At 46.3% G+C, this 25,351-nt stretch overlaps 2 protein-coding genes across 4 annotated transcripts; one reads left to right on the top strand and one right to left on the bottom strand.

Annotated features, from left to right (window-relative positions):
* The first annotated feature begins 428 nt into the window (after positions 1 to 428).
* Positions 429 to 2,489, top strand: LOC124218832 (hemolymph lipopolysaccharide-binding protein-like). Of its 2 annotated transcripts, XM_046625805.2 has the most exons (4): positions 446 to 507; positions 572 to 707; positions 1,123 to 1,221; positions 1,968 to 2,489. In XM_046625805.2, exons 2-4 carry the CDS (start codon positions 634 to 636, stop codon positions 2,368 to 2,370), a joined length of 576 nt encoding a protein of 191 aa, XP_046481761.1. In that variant the 5' UTR covers positions 446 to 507; positions 572 to 633; the 3' UTR covers positions 2,371 to 2,489. The 2 variants fall into 2 exon arrangements, with proteins under 2 accessions (XP_046481681.1, XP_046481761.1); XM_046625725.2 differs by having other exon boundaries at positions 429 to 707.
* Positions 2,490 to 4,188: 1,699 nt separating this feature from the next.
* Positions 4,189 to 24,724, bottom strand: LOC124213668 (uncharacterized). 2 transcript variants are annotated; one of them, XM_069133598.1, is made up of 7 exons: positions 23,297 to 24,724; positions 22,941 to 23,171; positions 14,799 to 14,912; positions 14,601 to 14,687; positions 8,054 to 8,257; positions 7,614 to 7,799; positions 4,189 to 7,508 (listed from the first exon to the last, which is right to left on the bottom strand). In XM_069133598.1, the coding sequence occupies exons 1-7, from the start codon at positions 23,562 to 23,564 to the stop codon at positions 6,802 to 6,804; spliced, it is 1,797 nt and encodes a 598-aa protein (XP_068989699.1). In that variant the 5' UTR covers positions 23,565 to 24,724; the 3' UTR covers positions 4,189 to 6,801. The 2 variants fall into 2 exon arrangements, with proteins under 2 accessions (XP_068989699.1, XP_046471265.1); XM_046615309.2 differs by having other exon boundaries at positions 14,601 to 14,678.
* Between the last annotated feature and the right edge of the window lie 627 nt (positions 24,725 to 25,351).

Raw genomic sequence — 25,351 nt, 5'->3', positions numbered from 1 at the left:
AAGTTTTTGGGAGAAATGAGAAGAGCTCTAAAACGACGTATGACAGAAATAAACCGACGAGTTTTTGGAAATGTGTTAATTTTAGACACATTTCCTCATATTTTCGTATTCAACTTGTCAACATTCGTTGACCTGTTTGAGAAACGAATGAAATAATGAAAAAAATTAACAAATCAGCGAGGAGTTGAATCTCGCATGTGCAAAATCAAAGATGACTCGTCACAAAGAAAAAACAGTATAACGGCCAAGGCTATCAAGGTAGCTCTTGTGGTCCCCAAACCGGTTACCATTTCATTCGTGAATTCCTAACATACCGCTGCTTATTCAAAAATGACATCATTTATTAATGGCTTATTTCCTCATGACATATATACATATGTATGAACCCAACCTAACTTCGTGAGTATAAATTTGCACGACTGCCGCCACCACGGACAGTTGGATCTCTACTGAGCTGAATCCAGGGTCACCATGTCTGCGGTGTTATCGTTAATCGTTTTCGGACAAGTATATATCCTTGGCCCCGCGTCAAATATTCGACCAATCGTTATTGAATCTGATTACTCAACAGCAATCCCAGCCATCGACCGTACGTTGAATGAGCAAAAACCATCGCAGGGGAATACAAATACAATGTTGATTCCAGAAATAGATCGGAGAATCGAAGAGATACCATCGGAGACGGATGCGAAACGCAGCTATAACACGTGAGTGACTATCAGTTTTAGTGTTTCATCAATTGATTGACCCGATTGGTTTGCAATGCTCGAAACACACAGCGTTATACTAAAATAAAAGCTAGACATTTTTTTACTATACATGCTTACACTACTGTGCAAGAATTTTCAATGTAACATCTTTCTTTGTATTCACGATCAAGGATTTCATCGTAGGTGATATTTTTGCTGGAAAACCTACAAGATAAGACACACTAACATTGTGAAATATAATTACGAAGAGGACAATTGTATTTATCTTACTAGCTAAGTGTGTTGCGATTCCGTCCAGACACTAACTTCGCAATATATTACTAGAGTTGCAGTGTCAATTCACATTGATCTTATTATGTATTCTCGGGCTTAAGCCACCCTCTCGTCATCTCGTTAACTTTCTTTGTTTCAGCCCAATCTTCAGCTCGGGATTACGGTCCGACGCTCTACCAGCTCTACTTAATTTCACCTACATTCCAAACATTTCCCTCACCAAACGGAACGACTACACGTAAGAAAGTTTATTCCGTAAGGGAACACGTCAGTAAGACTCCACGTCATTTCGATTAATGTAAAAATTTCAACTTGTAATTACCGAAATTTTCCACTCATTTCGATTGATTGTAATCAGCTCGAATCATAGCAGAAATGAGTGTTCTTCAAAATCCTCCGTATGTCACAATTATTTATTGAAAATTTGAATCAGTCACTTAGCTAGATCCTGGTAGCATGTAATGAGGAACCAAAAATCACTGTCCCGTTTACAATCCGATCATTATAAACTATTAAATTAATTAAGCTATTGAAATGAAGAAGAAATGCAATAAATATGTCAAGATTAAGTCTCAAAGTTATTTCTGAATTCCAATTTTTTTTATTGTTCCAAATTACCTAGTTCGATGATAAATCGTTTGTTCTCCATACTATCGGGATAGTTGTGTAATTATTTCGAATTTTCTGGAGAAAAAGTGTGACGCTAGGAAAATGCCATTTGAAGAACACCAACTTCCGTCTTTATTTGAACCTGTAATATCTAGGAGGCAAACGAATACAATCGATCCACAAACTACGGCAGATACATACTTGCCGCGTGAAACTATTGATAATTGCAATTACATATCGACCCAATTACATATCGACCCAAAGTTTTGGAATTCCAACGGCACGTACCCTTAGTCAAGTAAAGACACCGCTTTGGAACTCAATTGTTCCTTTTTCGACGTGTCACTCACCATGACTGATTCCAATTATCCGTAGCTACACGCCGGGAATCGGTGCTCATAAGGTTCACACCGAAGCGTCTTCGTGGTCAACTGCTTGGACGAAGTGCCGAGACGAAAGGGCCCACCTCGCTGTCGTCAACTCTCGTACCGAATCGGAACTAATCGTATCACTCCTAAGAAAAGCGGGTCCTACAAGGGGTGGAAACTCCCCCAACCATGCCCACGTTGGTTTTCATGATTTGTACGCGGACGGCCAATGGGTGACAATTGATGGTCAATCATTGTTTGGGGCAGGATTCAGCGAGTGGCAGGAGGGTGAACCTAGCTACCGGGACGACGGAGATGAACATTGTGGATCGATCCACATTTCAGACGGTAAACTCAACAACCAGAATTGCAATTTTCACTTATCCAGCTTCGTTTGTGAGCTGCCCTAGGCTTGGCCGCCTCGTACAATCAGATATTGATTTATCATGCGTGTTATGAGCAGTATCCATTTTACAAATGAAGTTCTGCTGCCGATGTATCAAATTGGAATAAATATTTAAAACCACTAGGTTTTCTGTGTTTCAATTACTGTCACTCACCAAGTGTGATCGACCTTGGTTTGTATGCGAAGTGCCAGGTATTTAAGACGATACAGTTACATCAGTATAGTACAGAATTTACTAAACATTAGGACCTCTATGTCATAATATACATATAGTGGAGGGTAGTGTTAATTAATGTCACGAAAATATCGAAAATTCATTCTAATAATATTGCTCGGAACTGTTAATATAAAAAATACACACTATTACTTTTTAATAAACACGTGAAAAATATCATCGAGACCTACGTTCCGTATTAAAATTATTTCAATGGTTTCAAATATTTTTGGATTTGTCCAGTCCTTCAAGCCCAACGTAAAATATCGAATATAGAAATTCGTTGAAAGTTTGACAATTAGTATGATAATTGAACAGACTTCTAACTACGTAGTTCCAGTGTGGTGAAAAGATTTTTCATGCATATCAATAAACAGTTGAAACAGTTTGAATTTCACCATTTCTCTCTGCTCTCTGTACACTATAGCCTTGTAATTTGAAACCACTTAGTCAGGGGGGATAAAAAAAAGATGTGAAAAACATACGTAAATCGATTTTGCCGTTTTCGAATTACGCCGAAATAATTTTCCCGAACATCAATTTCTCTGGGAATCACCGCGCACCGCATTTCCGGCCCGTGCCTGTGCGGCACAGCGAATGAACGATCGGTCAGCTTCGTCCGGCGCCTACTTTTTACCGTCTATTTTAGCAGCTCTCGCCGAGTTGATATTCAATCGATGAATCAATCTGCTCGTCGTGATATTGACGAGATCGGATGGCGCGCGGATCCATAGTTCCACGGTTCGATGGACAACCGATAGATACTGTCGGGGAACACCGGCGACCCAGGGCTGAACCATTGAAATCAACGAGGGCAGAGGGGGGGGGGGGTTGGACCAACTATAATGTATACCTATGCAGGTGCGGGTGTATTAAAAACGGGGGTGGTTGTGGTCGCGTACCAATCATTCTCCCTTTTGGCTCTCACACGAGCCACGAACCTCGTCACCAACGCGGAATCGTAGGGGGTTTTCGGTGCAGCGAACGGCCGGAGCAGCTTCCCGTGAAATTTTAATCATCTCGTCATTGGGGTAGTTTGTTGTGATACGCCGACCAGAGGCCAATACCCGGCTGCCAGGCTAGTTTTCCGAATACGTCACTGCGAATTTAATGCGTTTTAGTCACGCAATTAGGACTCTTCAAGTCATGGCGTTTTCTCTATCATATCACGCGCTTACAGCTCCAATGATTTTGTTTCGATTCGTCAAAACGCTGTATTCTCGAATCGAGCGACGATCGCGTTTAACGGAAAAATCCACTATTCCATTTTTCATCCATATGGTACATAGGTATATATATTCATTGCACTATCTGCGGTATCTGATACCGAATATTAATAAATACATTCTTGATCGTGTTGTATCACAATGAAGTGATTGTATTGGAACCTCGGCTTCTTCATTCCGCCACTACTTCATCAGTACTTTGTTTTCATGTACTTGAACGGGATTTGTCTAACAATAAGATCCAATAAACAAATCTCGTCACAATATAAAATTTCCATCTTCACAATAAACAACAATCAGAATAAAATACACCTACTTACGATAGTGGAACTTCTGATTAGTCCGCATGCAATTAATGACCAGGAGATAATACGACTTTAGTTTAATAGAACAAATGATATTTATTTCATAACACATTCCGAACGGTTGATGATTTCAATCTTATATATATATGTATATATATATACGCGAGGTGAGGGGACGAAGGGAAGGCGTGAAGGGAAGAAGTAACAGATATGAGGACAAATAGCGAAATACTTACTGAATTTCGATATTAAATTAAAGATGAGGTTCTTTTTCGTGTGAAGTCGAATCGCCTGACGAGACGATCTTAGAATATTCCAACGAAAATTTCGAAATTAAAACTGCCTGGACGTTTATTGGAACGAATTCGACACGCCATCCACTCGGATCATCGGCTAAACGAACGGTTAAAAATAATATATTGGCAAATTGTCCGATCTCAAGATTTGTCCCGAGATATTTTTCTCTTAATTACATTCTCTTACATTTTACATACCTAAGCTATACATTACATACGTCGTATCATATATTCATTTTCGAATTTTAGCAGGTGTAAGGGATAAGGCTAAGATATTTACATCGATATTAAATAGCGGGATTAAAATTAAACCTCATTCGAGATATCTTCAATAAAACCTTCGATGTTAATCAGTGACGCGTGATCCTCAAAAAAGCCCTTTGTTGCAGCCCTGCAGCAATTTATGCGCCCGGATTGTCGTCTTTATAGGTCTGTCATCGATTACAGCTTTGAGCTACGCATCGATCGCACTTTCCGCAGTTAGTAACTGAAGTGAAAGTTTCGCGTTTTCCTAATTCGTTGCTCTGATGCTTCGCGTTTTTGGCATCCTTTTTCCATGGGGGCTGCTGTCTCAATAAACCAAACATGCAGATACTGTCGATCGATTGACGGGACAGACAATAGGCAGAAAATGATTTCATGATCTGTGAGACAGGAATTTGAAGTCGGGTGACTGGATCCTGTCATAAACCGAGAACCATCTGAGTCGTATTATCTTCGTCTGCAACCGATGCACGTATAAGTGAACGATGATTACGTCCATGGTTTAAGATTTTGCTAGATGGTATGTCTGACTGATTTACAGGGTCGTGAAATTTTTCAATTAACGTGAACAAATTAGATGGTATTGCATTAGATTCATCGTCACTAATGAAAATCGATACAGACAATTAAGTGGGCAGGTTAATTATCAACCAATTGCACGCCGACCAATGTCTTCCTTTCTTTCTTCTGTAATCCGTCGTCTCTCGGCAACCGCGACCGTGACACAAGTTGGCGAAAGTTACAACATTATTTACCTATGTTTAATAATGAATTACCCGTCGCAACGACTTGCCCAGACACATCTGCGGGTAACGGAGATTCAGTACCTTCGACGATGCATTTTATTTGTTAGATGATTTTCAAATGAGAACTGTAATCTTGAATTTCTAGCTGTTATTTGCTCGTTAGACAAGTTGTACTTTTCGATAGACATGAAACGATTTAATGAAATATCGCTTATCATGGACGAATTTTATTTTGGAAACGTCGTCAGAATGAAACCACAAGAAACAATCATACATTTTGAACGGGCTCGATGTCCAATTCGAATTTTGTTGTATTCAATTGTTCGTATGATGAACGTTATTGCCTGAGTGATTATTCGGGTTCATTCTAAACTGGTTACATGTCTATTTCCTATCAACATGATTTCAAGTAAACATTATACCTTGATTTTCGAGTCACAGCAGTTAAAGAGAGCTCGTAGCAACGGCATGTTTAATAATCCGCAACCTTGTCAAATCCGATTCAAGTCGAAGATTCTTTCATAATGTTAGAGCTTTAATCGTCAATCAATAACAACTAGAAAACAAGATTTGGAAGGAATTTGAATTTTCACCATCACCAGAGATATTGTAATCTCCCAACGATGCAGTACACACGATCACATTACGGATACATATGCCATCGTCAAAAATTTACCACTGACGTAAAGTCTCCTCATGAATCACCGCATGAATTCTCATTGAAACAGTGATAATCACGAGAGCAGGACCGCCAGGACTCGTTCAACGAGAACGACAATGTTGCTTATAATTTTCTTATACTCAATTTAGGACGTCATTATTATATATACAAGTTGAACAGACGTTAACCCTGGTTAGTCCATGAATCGTTAAGAATTCTTTCATGATAATATTTCCACCACGGTCTCCAAGCATCAAGAAAACAAAAAAATAAAAACAACGAACCATCAACGAGTAACCATCTCGATCTTCTGACTGTTCCACAAAGACTTGCTGACTTGCGGACGCATCGAAGCGACCGAGAATCGGAAACACACCGGGAGCATCGCTTGGCATCTTCGTTGTCGCGAAAACTGTATCACCGGGAGGCGTTCTCCTGGATCCCAACGGCACTCGAGGCTGATCCGCCCTCAGTCCCTGCGTCTCGGCCGCTTCGACCACGTCGACCACGACGGCCACCCCGGGTCACCTCAGTCGCCGACTAGTTGCGGGGAAACTCAACTGCCCACTGAGGTGTAAACATCACTGCGCGCCACGAGCCTACGTCGAGGTCTAACCTCGGATGGCTGATTTTGAAAACCCGTGGTTTTCGTCGCGAACGGTGTCCACCGACGGTTCTTAACTTCTTACGCTAAGATTCCGTTTCCGTTTCGTCAGTCACGGCCTAGTAGGGCCTCCAGACTTGCCTGGGTGGCGTGTTCTCCCGCCTGGGTCTCTTTGGCTCCCTAGTGGCCACGTCCTCCTCCTTTCTCCGTGTGGTCAGATCCTGACCCTTGCTCAAGTCCTCCTCCCTGTTCTCCTTGTCGTGATTGCTCTTGGTGCTCAAGTCGACGGTTTCCTCGAGTCGTATTTTTATCGTCAGATCTGTCCTGTTGTCCAGGTCGCTGGCGACGCTCAAATCCTCCTTGAAATTGTTGACGTTCGTCTGGATGCAGATGGTCAACTCTTCCGAGGAGTCCTCGCTTCTCGTGCGGTCCCGCTTCCGTCCGATGGGGATCCTGCTCGCCCCTTCTAGCCTGCGGTCGGACTCGTCGTCCACCTCGATGCTACCCTCGGGACTGTCGGTGTCCCGAGACCTCTCCCTCTCCTCGACGTCCCCGTCCCTGTCCTCCAGAACCTCCTCCTCCCGCTGAGGATCGTCCTTCGAACTTCCGTCGGGGCTGCCGCTGGATCCACGGCGTTTCCGCAGCTGGCCAGGCCGGATGTCCGGCATCTGAAGGCGCTGATGCGCCATGTGCAAAGCCAGCGCGTGCCACTCCGGCTGCGACTGATACAATTGGTTAAACAGCCAATGCGACTGATGCGGGACCAGAGGTGCGAATATCGAGCTAAAGAGCGGGTTGTGTGGACCAAGAAGCGCCGGATGAAGGCCTGGAACCATGGAAATTGGGATCAATCGATCTGGTGCGTAGTCGAAGAAGACGCGTTAACCGCGGACCAGGTGACGTGCGCCTGATAACTCGAGGGGGATAATACCTTGGAAATGATGATGAGGCGGGTGGTGGGTCGACGGGCTTGACGTAGCATTTGTTGGCTCAGCTGGCGGGGTTGGAGCGGCGACAGCAGCGGTGGTTAGCAGTCCTGGCCCGTTTCCAGGGGATGCTGTGGGGCTAACATCCCTCACAGAAACGGTTATGGGACCAAGATCTCCACGCGAAGATTCTGTAAAGTAAACAGTCGGCACATGACGTCGGGGCGATAAGGCTCGTTAGGCAGCAGCAGCAGCAGCGGCGGCGGCAGCGGCTACCTCGCTCGACATTGAGAAGAAGCCCGTTGAAAAAGGAAAGAGAAGACGAGCAGGTGCATTGAACGCGGTTCAGCGAAAACCATTTCCCTGGTCTTTGATCTCAGGCCAAGTCGGAACTTGGGCTAATTGTAAGATGCGTCGAGCTTCCTGTTACCGGGAAGTTCCTTACCGGTGGTAGCGGGCACTCTTGGCGAGCGCTGCTCAATAGCGTGCTGGAACGGGTTGAATGCTGAGGCACCTCCTGGCGGGGGGTGGGAATGCGAGTGGTGGCCCGGCGGCGGCGGCGGAAGACAGTGCGGGGGGAGACCGCCGCGGGGCAAACCTCCCCATCCGCCCCCGGCTCCGACTCCCTCCAGGCCCAGGTGTGGCAGTCCTGAGAGATCAAATAAAATACCAGGTTACTTAGCGTAATGTCCGCCCACGTTGAAAGCTTCGGGTATTCGTCGCGGCGTTCGAGATCAACTGCAACTAGCATCCCTTTTTGCCACGGCATTAAGTTTCGAGAAAAGTCCGAACCGAAGATGCATAGAGGTATTTTTCAAATAATGACCGATCCAACAGTGTGTCGTTTATGCATCACCGCATTTAGTTCCTCAATCATTGTTATCCGAAGTGCTCAATTATCTACTAGAAAAAAACTATCGAAGGGAATGTTTTCTGTAGAATTCAACTATACCGGTTCCTGGTTCTCGATATATACCTACTGATTAGTTAAAGCCGCAAGCTCGAGTAGATTATTCGCGAAAAAATCTGCCAAATGGTAATTGAATTCCATAAAGTGAAGAAGACTCTTTTCCCGCTTCTCCTTTACACCTGGCGTCAGCTAAGATTTCACAAAACAAACTTTTGATGGATTGCCATTATTTTTTATCCGCTGCTATCGCTCCAATTTGAGCATTCGTCATCGCGAGAAGCGGGATATCGACACGGAGTTCATTCCAAAAAATCATCTTAGATTACTCCGTCATCTGTGCGCAGCAGAAGGATTTAAAAAAAATGTTCCCCTCAAAGCTAGCTGCAAGCATCTCTACTCTTGAAGTTAAACGGGAGCGGGAAACGGAGGGGAAGTCGGTGGTAGGGATACATACCGAGCTACTGGCTCCTGGGCGTGACCTGTGGCGCTTGCGGCTGGCCGGATTGGTTGCCCGCAAATGCGCGCCCCTCGAGTGGGGGGAAAAAGCTCTGGCGGGAGCGATGAGTAGGGAGGAGGGGGAGACGGAGGGGAACTTTTTAAGCTCTCTTTAAGCTCGGAAAACAGAGAGGACACTGTTATCTAGCGTACTACCACCGGTGCGATGTTCGTACCTGTGTACAGCTATACAATACCTACCCGGGACTTTATGAGAGGATTAAGAAAACGATAAGAGCCTGCGACTTGAAAAGCTTCGGACTGGAGCTTACAAAGCAAAGAGCCTTCGCTCGTTGTGTCATGCATGCGCCCATCCAGCAGCGAGTCCCCGTTCCCTCCTTTACTCGCGTGTAGATGTGTTACACGTATACGATCGAGTGTCTGACTCGACGGTGTGAGAAACGCGGTACATACGCACGGACTGTGAGTGTAAGCGACCGGCGGATTAATGGAAATTCGCGTGCGGTCGGAAAGTAGTGAATTAATTAATTCTCGTTCGATTATTTTGTCTGATTTTGTAATCTATCTCGGTTGCGCTGCCCGCGCTGTTTGATCTACTGGAAAATTCACGAGCTGCTCTGCTGCACGCTTTGTTTACCGCGTCGAGTGAAACGGAATATCCGGTTAACGAACGCCTCCAAGTAGAGCGACCGACGATATGGTCGGGCAGTGGTGAGCGATCAAGTCTTTCGGTGAAATTTAATTCTGAGATGAAAAACGTTTCAAATATACCGGTCCGCGGAGAGGTGTTATCGGAGTTTCTCGGGGTTGGGATCGTGCGGGGAAAATTTTGAGTATTCCTGGATTTACAATTCCGCTGTACATTGAAACCGAAGCGCAAAATTCCTACGGCAAACCGGCACTTGAACTTCAAATTTGCACCCTCGGAAGTTTCACCCCTGCGCGGCTCGTGCCACACCAGCTAACCCAAACTACCCGTAACATATTTTCAATTTAATAAACTTGAAAGCCCACCCTTTCGCCTTGAACCGGGTGAACAGGGGCGGGGGCGATAATTCCGAAAACAAATGAAGACTAATGAGGGGTGTGGGGAAAAGGGTTCGCGCAAGGAGAGAACGGCGACGAAGACGGAGACGAAGCAGCAGAGCCGACGCGCTACCCTTTAAAGGGTGAGAAATGCTAAGCTTAAGCGTTACGACCCCATGGGTAGTTTCCTTCGGTAGCTATACTCTAAGCTATTCTAGCAAGGGATGACGTCCCTTTTAAGGGATGACGTATTATAAACTATCATCCTTCGAACGTGCATGGAGCAACCCTTATACGTGCTACCAAATTCATCTTGAGCTAATCAGCCGGTGGTCAGAAGAACTCTCAACCTACTCTCAGCATAGATCAAATGCGTTCAGCTCGAATATCTGCGAAAGATTTGAGGAATCGGCATTCGAAATCACACCGATCGTATGATTGTAAGGAAAGTCTAATCTTAGAAACATCTACAGAAATTAATTTCGATGACTTCGTTACGATTCTCAAACAATCGAACTGTATTCAAGTATGATTTCTGATATGCAGCTGTACTTAAATTTCGCGTGTATAAATTGTTGATTCATAAAAATCCCTTTCAAGACTGATCGAATTGCTGTATAATTCTTTTTGAAAATACCAAAAATATGAATGAATTCGATGCAACCTGTGGAAAGTCTTATTATCGTTTGAGATTTAAACTCGACTCTCCTCGAGTGAGTGTTCAAGGGATAGCCTGATCGAGGAAAACAAAGGAACCGCGTGTTTGCAGAAGGTGGAAGGCTTTTTTAATTAAACTCCTTGAAACCATAATGAATTATCGAAAATCCTCGCTGAGTAAACAAGATCCGAGCCTAAGACTTCCCGTGCTTTACTCGGATGGCCTTAAAGAGGTATTAAGTGAAACTCCGACGGGCGGACCCCACGAAAACCTAAACCCAAACTGAACTGTAAATCCGGGGATCTCTTAAAGTCCCGAATCCTAAAACACATAATAAATTAATTCTCGTATTTTCCTCGCCACTCGGTCCCTCTCTCTCTTTCTCTCCGTCTATCTCGCACTCTCTTCTTCCCCTCCTCTCTTCTTATCTATTTAAATCTATGCAAAACAGGCGCCTAAAACGCCCTTCTCAAGGTGCTAACCCTTGCGCAACGAGAGGAGCCTTGCTCTTTCCTCGGCTCGGTACTCGCGCGTTCTTCCGCTAGTTATGGGGGTGTGGTGTCGAGGTTGGCGAACGGGGTGTGCGAGGGTGTGCGAAGGGAGTCTTTACTCGAACCAAGCCCAACCTGACTCACCCGGCTGCTCCTGTTCTCATTATCGCAGCGTAGCAACCCCTAAAATGCCACCCCAAAAGGTCCCTCCTCCTGCACCAGTAAGTGTCACCAGTAGAAATTTCAGGAAATGGAATAGTACGTGACTCGCCTCGGGTCACGTGGCTCGCGGTTTTCTTTCAACCCTTTTACGGTAGACGCCCGTCTTCGCGGAAGAAAGTGTATATCGCTGAAACGGAACGAGAGTAATTGTTGATCCGTTGCGCGGATCGATGAGTGTAATAACGACTGCGCCTAGAAGAGAGGCGTGCGGGGGAATCCGTCCGATCTCGTGATATAAAGGATACCCGTGATTGTTACCGCGGGAGTAAACAACCCTCGCTCGGAGATGCCACGCAGACCTGATTAAACCGAGGAAACGAAATGTAAAGAATGAAACGAAAGGGCGTAGATATAGGCAACCCCTGTGTCTCTCCTTTCCGAAATTCGAGACAGAGTTTCTACGCAAAGGTTGCCGCCGAACGAGAAGTGGACAACCCTTGATACGGCGCGACGCTTCCCTGCCAAGATCAGCCCCGAGTTCTTCCACGGATACGCGCTAAGAGTCCCCGGATCCTTAGAAAGTGTTTATTTTCAAAGGGGATTTTCGTACGGAAACAAGACGCGGAGGACTTTTAATTAAATCTACGTTACAGCGGAAGGAATAGTTCAGGTTTGGGTCGTGTGCCCGATGCCTGCAATTGTGCGGCTGCAGCGCATGACGGGTGTTTATTTTTCAAGAATCGTCAAGCTGCTTGGAAACCAAGTCCGCACTACGGTACCAATCTCAAGAGGAGGAAATAAAAACATGAAAGGTTCGGCTTTAAGAGCGTAAATTTATTGCAAAGCGATCCGAGCCAGCCCGGAGTCGACAGTTTTAAACGCGCTCCTAACAATCTCCCCCAAATGAGGTAAAGGCCACCTTATTGAAACAGGGGTTGCGATTTTTCCGCCCCTGGAGGCGGTTAATTGACACGGGAGGCTGAGGGTGACGGAGGGCAGCGAAGGGCGGCGGCCAACGGGGACTCTTGTTAACTTAAACCTCTCTTCCGGATTTTTCATCCCCTTAGCAAGACGCCGAGAGACCTTGATTGGGGCGTTTTTACTCCGGGATTTTAAATTGGCGACTAAACGTACGGGTAGAGAGAGAGAGAGAGAGAGGAAGGCACGTAGGAAAGGCTTTACATGACTCCAAGAGCGCCTGCTAATTTGGGAAAATTTTTACATTCAAGAATAACAACCGGAATTTCTCTTTACGAAGTAAACCCAAGCGGGATGAATTATGAACATTAAAAAATAAAGAAAAAATATAGTATACGAGAGCACTCGAGAAATGAATATACCGACTCTGCGCGAAGTGAAGAAGAGGGAAAAAAATTCACAAACATGAAAGAAGGAGCTTAACCATTCTGAGAGAAGAAAATTACTTTGACAAGAAACTGTGCGAATGAAAGATGCTAAAAAATTCTTCTTTTCTCAGAGCGCACATCGATCGGTCATCGCTTCGAAGTAATAGGGGGGCAACGAATGAATAAACGAACTCGCGCGAGGCGACGCACGACCGACGCTACGGTAGCGATCAGCCATATTCTTAGCATTTATGAAAACCCGTGAAACTCGTCCCTTCTGGCGCTGAGGTGGGCCGAACGAAATTTAATAACAAGCCCCTAGTTACACCTCAATGGACACCTTAACAACCCCTGCTTGGGTCTCCTTTATCAACCCTTGGCGCCGGGATCTAATAAACCACCCCTTGAAACACACCCTTACTACACCGATGATACCCTCTTGGGATCGCACGCGAGGATGGCTCGGGCTTCGGATCGCGAGGCGGGTGGTTCGCCCCGGGGGTTGGGGGTTGGGGGTCGGGGGTTGGGCTGGACGGGGTGGACGGGGTGGGTGCTGACCGCTCGGAAGAGGAGCGGACGGCGGCGCAACCTGTGTTTTATCCGCCGAACTAAATGACCGAAGGGGTTCGTCGGGTAACGCGGAAAGTTTGAATTTCGAAACCCTACACCGCCTCTCTTCCAACGTCTCCTCTTACACAGACACCGACTCACTCTTGGAGGCATCGCCACGTTACACCTGCACTGAGAGAAAAATTTGCACATCATGACTCGCGGTCTCGTATCAGCCGTCGCCAAGTTGTGGACAAAGAGTGCGCAGATATCGCTTCAACGAATGACAAATTTGCGACGATCTTATCAAGCGTTTCTTCTGCTCTCGAGTTTACATCCCTCTTATGAAAATTGATTTTTGGATGCACCGTTACGGCTTATATAACAGCGCCATAAAATCCGGCAAAATTTGGCTCCACGACCCAGCGAGCTCGGCCAGCTTTCATTGTCGTTACGATTTTGATCGCGACTGCGGGCTCGTCCGCGGGACTGAATTCGTAGTGGTGGTGGTGGTGGTGGTGGTGGTGGTGGTGGTGGTACTGGGGTGGTGTGGTGGGCGCGGGAAGCTGGGTCGCTGAACAGAGGGTGTGTTAAGCCGCTTATCATGCCGAAACAATACACTGTCGGTGCACCAATATCACTTCCACTCACCGAGGCCGGTTTCGTCAAAATTTCGAGTTCTGGCCGAATTTCAACGAAGAACGAAATACCGCTCTAGAATCGGTAAACGCGGTATGGCTGAACGAAAGTCGTTTGTCTTTGTTTTTTCAGACGAAATGCGATGCGGGAAAATTAATTTCTGTCATGAACGCAAAAAATTTCACGTCGCTGCTCAAGTGAATTTCATAATTTGTTTGATGAACAGACGGGAGCCTTTCCGCGAGACTATGCGAAGGCAAAACTGTTGGCAAATTATAATCGAAGGTACCGAGGAAAGTCGCACCGAGCTTATAATATACAGCTGCTCTGCAGACAGGAATTGAAAAGACAAAGTTCTCCAGTTAGAGAAGAACCCCTCCCACCCTAACCCCCGAACGGCAAAGAGCCCGACTTAATCAGACTCTCCTCTACTTAGACTCGAAGTCAAAACTCAATTTTGACTTCGCAGCAACCGGTGCCGCTCAATTTTGACACCCTTCTCGCGACGAAGACTACCGGAGCGTCGCTCTCGCAAGGGCTGTAAACTTAGTTATCAACGAATCCCATGCAGCCTTGCAAGAACTCGTTTACCAGTCACTCGCTCGGGATGGTATAACTTTCCTGCATTCGGTATTTTACGGACTCGATCATTTCCACGAGGGGATTTCGCGTGACGTGTCAATACACGGGGGTTGAAGTATCGATAAAGAAAAAAAAAGAACAAGAAAAAAAGAAACGGAACGCTGACGACTCACCGGTTAATTTGAATCCCAGATGATCCTGAGGATGTGCGAAAGTGAAGGTACGCGGCCCAAAGTGATAAGGATGAAAAGCTTGATGTCCTGAAACAGGACACTGCGTGAATTCCTCGTTTATGAAGACGGCAGCGTCCGTTCGTCCGTGTTCGTCGACTCGAACAACACGAATCCAAGATAAATTTCGTAGGTACTCACTTGTTTTCGACCTGGGCTCCCTGGGACCGTCGACTGTGACCTTTATGGCCTTCGACAAGGTTGCCACCTGCGGCGGCGACGTCTGCAGCATTATCGTCAGAGTAAAACTCTTTCCTGAAACGTGAAAAATTACGCCTTTCAACACCTCGCGGAGGACCAGAGGTGGTCGATCTCGTCCAGAACCGGGTGCCGAGGTGCCGGACACGCCAAACCCGGTCCATAAGTACGTATGTTTACGGCATTAGCATATTCCCGTCGGTTTTCCCCGCACGCCCCTCCCGACACTGCGGCGCCATCCGACTACCCCTTACTTCCGGCACATTTATGTTTTGTTTCCAGTAAACGTGGCACAGTGCAGCGCGTTACTGCCTCTGCACATCCTGTAACCGTTCGAAGCGGTGACAGAACCGATCCACCAAATTCACCACGAGCTGTTATACATTTCGTCATGGTCTTCATCCCACACTCAGATTACCCATAATCGTGTTGAGGAATTGAGTGGAAATTTTTTAAGATTGAAGTAAAAATATAATATATATTTTGAATTCCTCGTTGTTGCTATTATTTTTTATTTACCTCTTCTTCTTTTCTCGCGGGTCACTACTTCTTTGGAATTCATAACCACTGCTGCAACTGCATGCGGACAATCGGAGTCTTATTTGAGTTTGAAGCGACCGCGGTTAGCGGCGAGTGACGGTTAGGATCTAAAATTCATCACTTTCTGGTGATAAAAAGATTGGAAAGTGAGGCTGGGGCTGGGGGAAATGGGAATAAGCACTTTGCGGCCACGTGGATTGGATTTGAATAATAGAGAGAAACAGGCACGTGGAACACGGCAGAATAACGCGACCCACCGCGAACTTGCACCCCCGGCTTGCGGGCTATCCGAGAAACCGAACTTTTGCGTTCGCCGCATTTTTATGCTTTTTAATTCTTTCCGCGGTTGAGTTACGACTCCGTTTGGAATTCACCTTCGTATCCCTCTCCCTCCGTTCTCCATCCCGGATAGCTACATATAATCGCAGTCTTCGCGAATTATTCAATTCTAATTGGTCGACTGACCTCAAGGCCTCGTCGAATTCGGGCCTTTAAAATTTCTCAGCTTCAGTCCAACTTACGGAAAATCTTGCGGGCATCAACGTCGCACAACGGCGTCGGTTAGCTCGCGGAGAGAAACTGAGCAGTTTTATTTTACGGCGAATGCCAGGGTGGCGGAGAATTTTCACGGTGAACCACGACATTTAACAGCTTTGTCGCCGCTCCGTCGAGCCACGGAAAATATCCAGCGAAACGGGGAACTCGCGAATTTCCTCACGCAGTGAGCAGCGAAAACAAAACACCGCCTAGGGCGGAATGACTGAGGGATAGAAAAACGAGATAAGAGATAACGGAAGCGGGAGGATCGCAGGCGACGAGTAGGTTACGTCAGCGACCGCTTTGTCACTACTTTTGTCACCCCCCGCCACAGCTCATATTTTTCTCACACTTCCTGCGAAAGAACTTCTTCCGTAAGAACATTTTTCGGTAAGCAGTCGAGAGTCGAGCTGCCGGGTACCGCTAAAAGATCATTCGCATCGCTGCGCGGATGATTGCGATCGGAGCTTTTCTCCGATCGGGTATCTGAAAATTCCTTTGAACAATTCCAACGACCAACGGATCGCCTAAATTCCTAATTACGAATCTTTCGCAAAAACACCCGTGTAATTTCTCAAACGGAATGTTTACACGAAGATTCTACCTTGAACGAGTACTACGTGTTATAAAAATTTTTAACACTGGCTCGCGGAATTGAAAGGCGAGTATAACAGATTTGCGTATGTTACATACACAGATTACCGAAGATGCAATTACCGATAGACAAATATGCCCGAATGCATTATCTACGCGCTGAACGAGAATTTACACCAACTGAAATTCCACCAGCGAGGAATCTGCTGTTTCGTAGACGTTAATTAATATTTTTTTTCTTCCGATTTAACACCACCGACGGTTCGGGCTTACACGCGCGCGCCTTCGCTAACTGTATCACAAGCACCAAAATTGCGGGGGAGTCGTTCTTCCAGCGTGTTACACATAATGCCTCATAAACACCCCAAAATGCCGCCTCTCCGCCCTCCGCCCTCCACCCTTACCCTTCACCTACGCCCCCTCGACGTTTGGCAACCCTCGAAACCGCTTCTCATCCCTCACCTACGGGACCACAGCAATAAACTTTCGCCTTGTTAGGATTTCGCGACAGGCCTAAACGCCGGGGAAGCCGGAGAATTCGTCGAGAGAATGGCTGAAATTCGGATACATAGGTAGATTCGGTATGCCTGTAGTGAAAAAAAATTATGCGAGCAGACGTTAACGGAATCGTAAAGTTGTTGACGTCGCCATAAAAGAGAGAAAGAAAAGAACACGAGAGTTTCTCTCATTCTGGAGAGATTCCAAGAAAGCTCGTTTACTATGTGGCGAATACAGTGCCCCTCGAGAAGACCGCATCGATTCTGTCTGCTTATACCAATTCGGTAGTTGTATCATCCCTCCACTGTCTAGACTCTTCTTCTTGTCTTCCTTTTGTTTTATTATTTTTCTATTTCTCCACACCGATCGTATCCTCGACACTTTCATCACGAGGTTGGAAAGTGAATCGCGTTTCGACAGCAGCTTTGCGGCGTCGACCGAGTGACATTTTATTCCTCATCGCCAAATTCGAGGATCAAAATTTGAATAATTACTGCGGGCATCTTACACGCGCCTCGGGCGAGGACGGTTCACAAAAACATCGGCATTCAGGTTTTTAACGATTTCATATTCACCCCAAGTTTACTCAGGGATCATACAGTGTTAAAAACTCCCCTGTTTGCCACCCGAGCAAAAGGAGGCGCGGAATGGCGGGGTTCAACCTCTGTTTGCCACTCCAGTGTTATTTCAGGGTGTTTGCAGTGTTTTAAGATTCTGACGTTTTGACTACCCGAATCGCTGTTGAGGGACAGGTACACCGGATTGCGTGCGGGAATATTTCAAAAAGATTTACCGTGCGGGGAGTAAAATATCAGCGGTGGACTCGGCGAGGCTCTTCTTTCAGAGCTTAAGGGTGACCCGCACGAGGCAACTTTGACAAACGGGGATGGCTTATCAACATTCAGTCGTGTCGTTGTTATTATTTATTTCTCATTTCGAATCAAGATTTTCGTACTACACAAAAATCGAACTTGTACGTCTGGTTATTGAATATTTTGAAACTTTCCTGCAAACACTGTTCACATTACTCTACACGAATTGGAAATACCACACTTTTGTCTTCAACTTTGTCGTCAACCGTCGTTGAATCGATCCGATAAATGAATTTCCCACATCAGCTGCGTAGTGCTATTTCTACAACGTAGCGATCGGATCAGCCGCCAGTCCGAATTTGCCTCACGCGAAATCGGCTACACCTGTCTAAATAGTTAACTTGCCACGGTAATCATGGATAAAGGACCGACATAAATTTACAACGATGCGGTAAGTCGTCCACTGCGTTGAAATTGGAGCCAATTGACGTACGTACGTCAGTCGGACAATCGGGAAATGGACGAGATCGGTCATCAAACGTAGAATCACCGGGGCGCGTCCGTGCTAAATATACGCGTATATCCGTTCAGACGGTAGTGTATTCATTACGAAAATTATCGTCGGTTAAATATGAGAAATCGCGAGGCGAATGCCTGGATTCGTAACACGGCGAGGCCCCTCCGATGCATTACAGAAACGAAATCTCTGGTGCGGAAGACGGCCGCCGCCGGACGGATGGAAGAGAAATAAAATATGTATAATCCGTGCGACAAGGCAGATCGACGGCGCAGTTAGTCAACTGTGCGTGATTCTACCTGAAATAGGTGTACCAGCCTCGTGAGAGACTTACCGAGGGGACGGTATATTTTTAATTTTTAATTGGGGAAAAAAGCGCAGGCGAACCTCCTCCTCTCCGGGATAAATCAGACTCTCAGGTTCGACAAGTCGTTATCTTGACGGTGAGATCCGTCCGCCGATCTTCAAAATTGGTGTCAAACGGCAACGAGAGGGGGGAATTTTCCAAACCTAACGAAGTCCGTGCGACTCGCACCGGTCACCTGAAACTTTAATTAAGACCTTGCTCTCGGTACGTCCGGTATTCTTTGATCCAAGGAGATACGGGAGGGACAAAAACCGGAGCTGAGTCGTCGCACAGATTTGCTTTACCGCCCAACGACCGCCTCGTTAGTCGTTGCCGTATATTTTTTTTTTTGGTGTTTCGTGTCGTTTATTTTTTAATTATTTTTTTTTTTTTTGTACGTCTTTTCTCCTTCTCTTTTCCATCCAGAGCCACAGGTTGGCCCGCAAATTCACACGTCCAATCGTACCTGCTACCAACACTCGAGCGCTCGCCTACACCAAGAACCCGGTAACAGTATCAGAGTTTCGGCGGACCGACAGATCGGGAGGTTGGGAAAAATAAAAAGGGCTCGTTTTTTTTAAAGGCGACAGATTGTACGTCAACCCTTCTCAACGCGGACAGTTCTTTCGAGTTATTAAATCATTCAGGCCCATTCGCGGGTGAACGTTTTATTTTTCATTATTATACATATGCTCTTGCAAATTTGACGAATTTTACGCAAATTTAACTCCTTCATCTCGTATTATACAGTTCGAACTCGTATCAGCGCTAATTTCCCGCTGAAATCATGCCTGATTTCTTTCTCCGCGTTTCGGCGAACGGTATTATTATTATTACTATTATTATTGTTGTTATTATTATTATTGGCGATCCGGTACGTTTACCTCTGTGCACACTGTGGAATTGTCGATACTGGTATCGTGTGTGTACCTCTACATATATATATATATATATATATATATATATATATATATATATGGAGTCGGTGAAATCTCCCGAATGGGCGCTCTTTCATAGCTGCCCGCACAAACAGAGAAAATCGCGAACCGTCATAAAACATCAGTAATTCCTGTATTTATGCGACTCGTTCGTCGTTTTGGACTACGTCGCAACGCCGAAGCACACGGATTCACTCACGTACGTACCGAGTCGACTCCAGCCTCCTAGTCGTCGGAGGTTGACGCTAATCCTCGACGGTTCGAGGCAGAATCGCAAAGCAGAGAGAGCCGTATGATGTATAACGCCCTGCGTTGCTACGATAATATTTCCCGTTTCTAGAGCGCCCGGAACTCCCCGGATTAACAACAATCTGTTTCTCCCTCTCCGCCTCTCTCACTTTTTTCACATTTTTTCGCTCATTGTCGTTTCTTTTACCGTAGAGTGACCAAACTTTTGGCTCCGCGCTCGCAAACTTACATTTCCATCGAACGTGCTGCTGGAAAAAATTTTTATCGTCAAATTTTATGCCAAAAATTTTATCACCGCACCGCTTTTTCGTTATTTCTGTCGTTACACGGATTTATGAACAGTTTTTTTTTTCCCATAATACGTTCTGCTCGTTGGGCCATTCGTGATTCAATTAAAATAGTTAGCGAGTTGATTGGTCAAATGGCATATGATCTCTACACGTACATACGAAAGCTGCAGAATTTTTCGCATTTGTGGATACACTCGTTATTGCTTTCAAAGCTACTTCATGTATACATACAAATATATGTATATATTGCGAGCGAATGATAATTCGCAACGCAGGCGCAGGTATCAGTTTTGCAAATCGTTCTCCATCGCGTTGATTACACTCAATAAAAACCGGGATTATTATCACAGATGACCAAAACGCGCTGTAATAATTTCGCGAAGGAGTGAAATACGATCACATGACGCGCCTGAAAAATGCCACGAAAAATTAGGGTAATAACGGTAAACAATTTTTGGTGAACAACGATGGACGGATCAGGTGTCTGAAAAATAGCCCGACTTCACCGAGGCTCAGCAGCTTTTCCCGTATTGCAAGTAAACAGATTCGTGAAATAAATCTTAAATTTATGTTGTTTGTCTTGTCCTTTTGCCCCCCTCCTCCCCGCACCTTCACAATTTCGCGAAAAATCGACGCGCTTCGTGACCAGTTTCGGAAAGACGAAAGAACCGGAAATAAGGTAGAGCTTTCGGAAAAAGAAATTCTCAATTATATAAATCTAGCCAGTTTTCTGAATTTATTAAGCGCAATCTATCGATCGGACGGATAATTTCGTGTCATGTGTAATGAGGTGATTATTGCACGGAAGCACTTTATCAACAAATCACGAATGTAAACCTAGTGTATCCAGTTCGCACGCACGATCGATATCAGGTATACGAATTTCGGCTTACTTTACGCGTCTGGCTATAGCCTTGAGCCGGTACACCGTCAATCTCTGTTTGATAGTTAGGAGATGGCAGTAATGCAGTAATGAGAGCTTATTGCCATGGAAACCAAAGCCGCTTAGACTCAGCCACTCGCCGGAACAATCCCTATTTCAAATACTCGATTCCCCGCAGCGAAAAATTCCGAAACGGTAGCATCGCCCCCGATACGTACATATAGTGTGCTTACCCTAATCTCTAGAGATCGTTCCGCATCCTGGTATATTTCTGTAATTTATCCTCTTAAAATTCGAAACAACGATAAATTGTCACTCTATTTACACGTTAATTTAGCTGAATAGCAACCATCGCTTCGATGCTTTGCACGAGTTACATTTCATACGTTACACATACGGCAGTTAGTAATGTGTTTTTTATAATATAGTAAATTCAAGATTACCCCTTCAGCTTGATCCTCGAATATTACGTTTGTCCAAAAACTCGACTGCGATTTAGCAAATTATTGCTCTCATCTAATCGCGATTCAGCGATCCGTCGCAGCCAGAGCTTGAATTTCGCAATTATAGGCGAAATTAGAAAAACACGTACTCGGATCTGGTTGAACTTGTAAAAGCCTCGAAAAATTTCAGTCGGGTCGAACTGAGGGATAAAGGCGCGTGAAACCCGTCGGCGAGAGCGTCAGCGATAAGAATTGGGAACGATTTGGAGGTGAGATTCCGAGCAGCTGTATATATAAGAGGGATTGTCTTTTGACGCGAGCAATTCTGGCAATCCGGGGCTAAGAGGTCGGAAAATGTCCCTGAGACGTGAACCATTACCGTTGACAGTTAAAAAATCTGAAAAACCCACCCCCTCCAAAATCCCGCGAAGAGGGTGGCTTTCGTCGTTCATCGCGTCCCTCGATCTAACTGCAATTTCCCTTTCCAATTTACCATAAACAAGCCGACAGCCTCGTCGTTAAGCAATGCCACCGTCTCTGGCTGAGCATTTATCCGCGGCTTCTGCAGGGACCCTCGTCAGAAATTTCACTCAATTTTCCCGCGGAGAAAAGCGAGCCAATGACCAATTCGAAGTGTAAGATGGGAAAATCTATTGGAAATATTATAAAATTGCCGGAACTTTTTGCGGATCGATCGTTCGACGATAACAATCGGCAGTTCCACAATTCTAGGCGAAGAATTTCCACCTGCTGACGGGAAAAACGGTTTTCCAAGCTTGCGCACTTTTTCCCCAGTACGTTAGCATTTTTTGCCCGAGTTGAACCGAAAAACCGAATTTAAGGTGTCTGGCTTCTGATTGCGAGAGAACGTTTGCTTTCCCATCGGCGCGAGGGTATAAATGACATTAGGAGGTCGTCTGCAGCCCCTTGAAGTGAAACGTCGGGGTGTCGAGTTGGCTGAAAGAAAAGTAACGCGGGCGATATTCAGCCCCGAGGAGTTTTCTTTCCTTAGGCATTAACTACTGGTAATGGGGGCGATTATTACGATGTATTATTCAGGTGCAACGCGCTAACCCAGAGGCTTCTTTTTCCTTGAGGGACGGAACCACCGCCGCTCCAGCAAAGGAGCCCGTGAATTATTAACGAAGGTCTGGAATTAAAAATCCTGTGTCCGCCGACAGACGGATGGATGGAGGGGGTCGGGCTCCGGTATTTGTTGAGTGAATTAAAAATGAGCCCGAATAAGGACTGGGCGATAGAGAAATGAGGCCATCTGGGATCCCCCCTAATGTACCCGCTGAATCATTCATCCCCGGTAGACGCGGCCGGGATCCACCTCGCCGATTTTCAAAGAATCATCCGTTAAACGCGGCCGTCCCTCCAAATTTCCTCACCGCAAATCGCAAATAGCAAATCGCAAATCGCAGCACGCACTCACCTCTTCCGCTCCTCCCGACGAACCTTAGGTCGTTAAACTTGGCCACCTGGTTCTTCATCAGGGCGGTAGAGTTCCTCAGCTCGGCGCAGCAGTTCTCGTCGTTTCCGGCCCGGACGGTGACCAGGGTACCGTCGTTGACCTCGCCCAGGGCGACGACCTTGAAAGCGACCGGCAGCGTCTTGTTGGACCTCCAGTGCCCAGGAAGAACCGTGCAGACGACGTGGGGACATCCTTTTCATAGGGCACACGGCATTCGAGATAATTTCATTCGTTCCCCCGCCCCCGTCCTCCCGGCATCCTCCCTAATGCTAAAAATCTGCCAAGAGTTTGAGAATAATTATTGAAGGAAAACTCACCGGTCCTTATCAACTCCCCGGGATGCTCGGCGAGCAGTCCGTCGAGGGTCCGCTCGACGAGGAGATCCGCGCTCGGCGGATAGTCCGGGAGGTGATTCGCGCCCTGGTTGCCCTGGGCAGGGACGTCGTTCGCCAGGTGCATCCTTTTCCTGGAGTAGCCCCGAAGCCGACGACCCCTGTTGCTCGCGCAAGCCACTGTGGAGTCTCTGTATTCCAAGCGAAGAGGGCGATCCTCCGAACGGACGGCCGCACGCGAAGGATTCGTCATGAGACCGGACCGCGGTGCATTACCCGATGCGGAAATTAATTCATGTCCGAACGGCGGTCCCGGATCGAACCTACGGCTCAACGGTTCTTCTCAATTCCGTTTCCCCGACGACGCGACGGTGCAGCTTTGACGAATCCCGACTACGCGATCTTACCAGAGTAATAAAAAGATTCCGGAACCAGTTGAATCGCTCCGAGGATCCAGGCGGCGATTATTCGCGCCTGAGAAATGCCGATTCCTTCAATCGGTCCCGGAACACCAATATATCAATCGCTTCCCTCGGGAATTAGATTTGTTCCCGGGTCGGAGAGTACGTACAACGAAACGGCGGAATCGGGGGGCCGCCACCGATGCTGTTGCTCCTCCTCCGGCAGCCTTTGATCCTTATTTCATTATCCTTAGACAGAGTTGAGCGGCCGTTTGCAAATTCTTCAAAACTTGACTGCCAAGTCGCGGAGAAAATTCGTTTTATTGGAATCGAGGAGGTTTCCCGATCTCCCTTTTTACGATTTTTACTTCGCTGAATTTTCCCCTTCTTCACTTGTCTATCTGCACTCTCGTTTATTATACTCGAGCTGCTTCCGCTTCGATCAGATCCGTTCTTCCCATTCGACGGAGAAACTTTTCAGTTTCCTCAACTAATAACTAAGACTACGTCACAGAACTACGCATCGATACGTCACAAAGCACTCTTCGAGGCAACGAGTCTCGTCGAGTTCTGTTCACAGTGAAAAGTCAACTTCCGATATCCACACTATCTCAAATCGCGCCGCAGCACCACAAATCGAACGTGTTGTATTCTCGCAAAAAAACTGATCACCACAACTATATTCTCTGTCACAGTTTGAGCCAGTCGTCCGGTGATTGAGGAGGTTCGATGTTTGGAAAAATGAAAAATCGGTAAAAGTGCGGTGAAAAATTTGGGAGCGAAATTGATGAAAAAAAAAAAAAAAAAAATCAAAAAAATCACAAACTCTCGAGGTAATCTACACGCACCCAGGCTGCTCAGCGAATGTCAAAATTCCTCGGCGGTGTGACCGGAGTTGAGAAGTTGTCACGGGTCCAAGTTAACCGGAGCACGAGAATAAGGGTAAGTCTTGCGGCCGGTGGTTGCGTTTGGGTTTGGCGGTAGAAAGTGGCGGCTTCTGCGGTAGAGGTGCGCGGTGTGGTTGCGGTGTATTTTTGAGGCCGCCGCCCCCAGCCCCCGGCCCCCGACCTCCGACCCCCACCACCGCCACCACCATAGGCGCCGCGACGCTGGCGGGGCTGCTTTTTCACGCAGAGGGGAAAAATACCGCGGGCGGGGAAAATCACCCTCACGTGGTGCTCGCCTTGTCGCCGCGATCAAAACTAGCGGACGCAGTCGATCACGGCGATGATAATGACGGTGACGACGATGCCTCACTTCGAACGAATCACGCCTCCTGCCTCTTTTACGGTAGTCCGATCATTCCTGGCTTCGGACGCATTTTTCCGACAAATCATTGATGCGTCACTTTTACGATTTATGCGGTCATGTTTTTGCTTTGGTTTTGCAACAGTTTCGTTGATTTTTATCGGTTCTTTTTTTTTTACCCAAATATCCTTCACTGACACAATTTACGTTTCGAACTCTCTTCGTCACTCCTCACATGTAACTTGCCGACAGCGCTGGAAATGAACCGATCGTACACGACTGCACCTAATCAGCGAAGTTTTTTCAGACACTCGTCATTTTTTCACTCAGTATTTTTTATCCTCATTCGCAAAAGGATCGATATTCTTTTGCGATAATGTTTATGCTCGTA

This window comes from Neodiprion pinetum, chromosome 1 (assembly GCF_021155775.2).
Source record: "Neodiprion pinetum isolate iyNeoPine1 chromosome 1, iyNeoPine1.2, whole genome shotgun sequence".
In the NCBI taxonomy this organism is placed as follows: Eukaryota; Metazoa; Arthropoda; class Insecta; order Hymenoptera; family Diprionidae; genus Neodiprion; species Neodiprion pinetum.
This window is presented reverse-complemented; position numbering and strand designations above follow the sequence as displayed.

Bases quoted from the DNA above. Each gene is read 5' to 3' on its own strand.
- LOC124218832 (XM_046625725.2), top strand. From the start codon at position 472: ATGTCTGCGGTGTTATCGTTAATCGTTTTCGGACAAGTATATATCCTT. The intron at 708-1,122 runs GTGAGTGACTAT...TCTTTGTTTCAG, and splicing joins GCGAAACGCAGCTATAACAC to CCCAATCTTCAGCTCGGGAT. The intron at 1,222-1,967 runs GTAAGAAAGTTT...AATTATCCGTAG, and splicing joins ACCAAACGGAACGACTACAC to CTACACGCCGGGAATCGGTG.
- LOC124213668 (XM_069133598.1), bottom strand. From the start codon at position 23,564: ATGACGAATCCTTCGCGTGCGGCCGTCCGTTCGGAGGATCGCCCTCTT. The intron at 14,913-22,940 runs GTGAGTGCGTGC...TTCACGTTTCAG, and splicing joins CGTCGGGAGGAGCGGAAGAG to GAAAGAGTTTTACTCTGACG. The intron at 8,258-14,600 runs GTGAGTCGTCAG...TTGATCTCTCAG, and splicing joins TCTGGGATTCAAATTAACCG to GACTGCCACACCTGGGCCTG.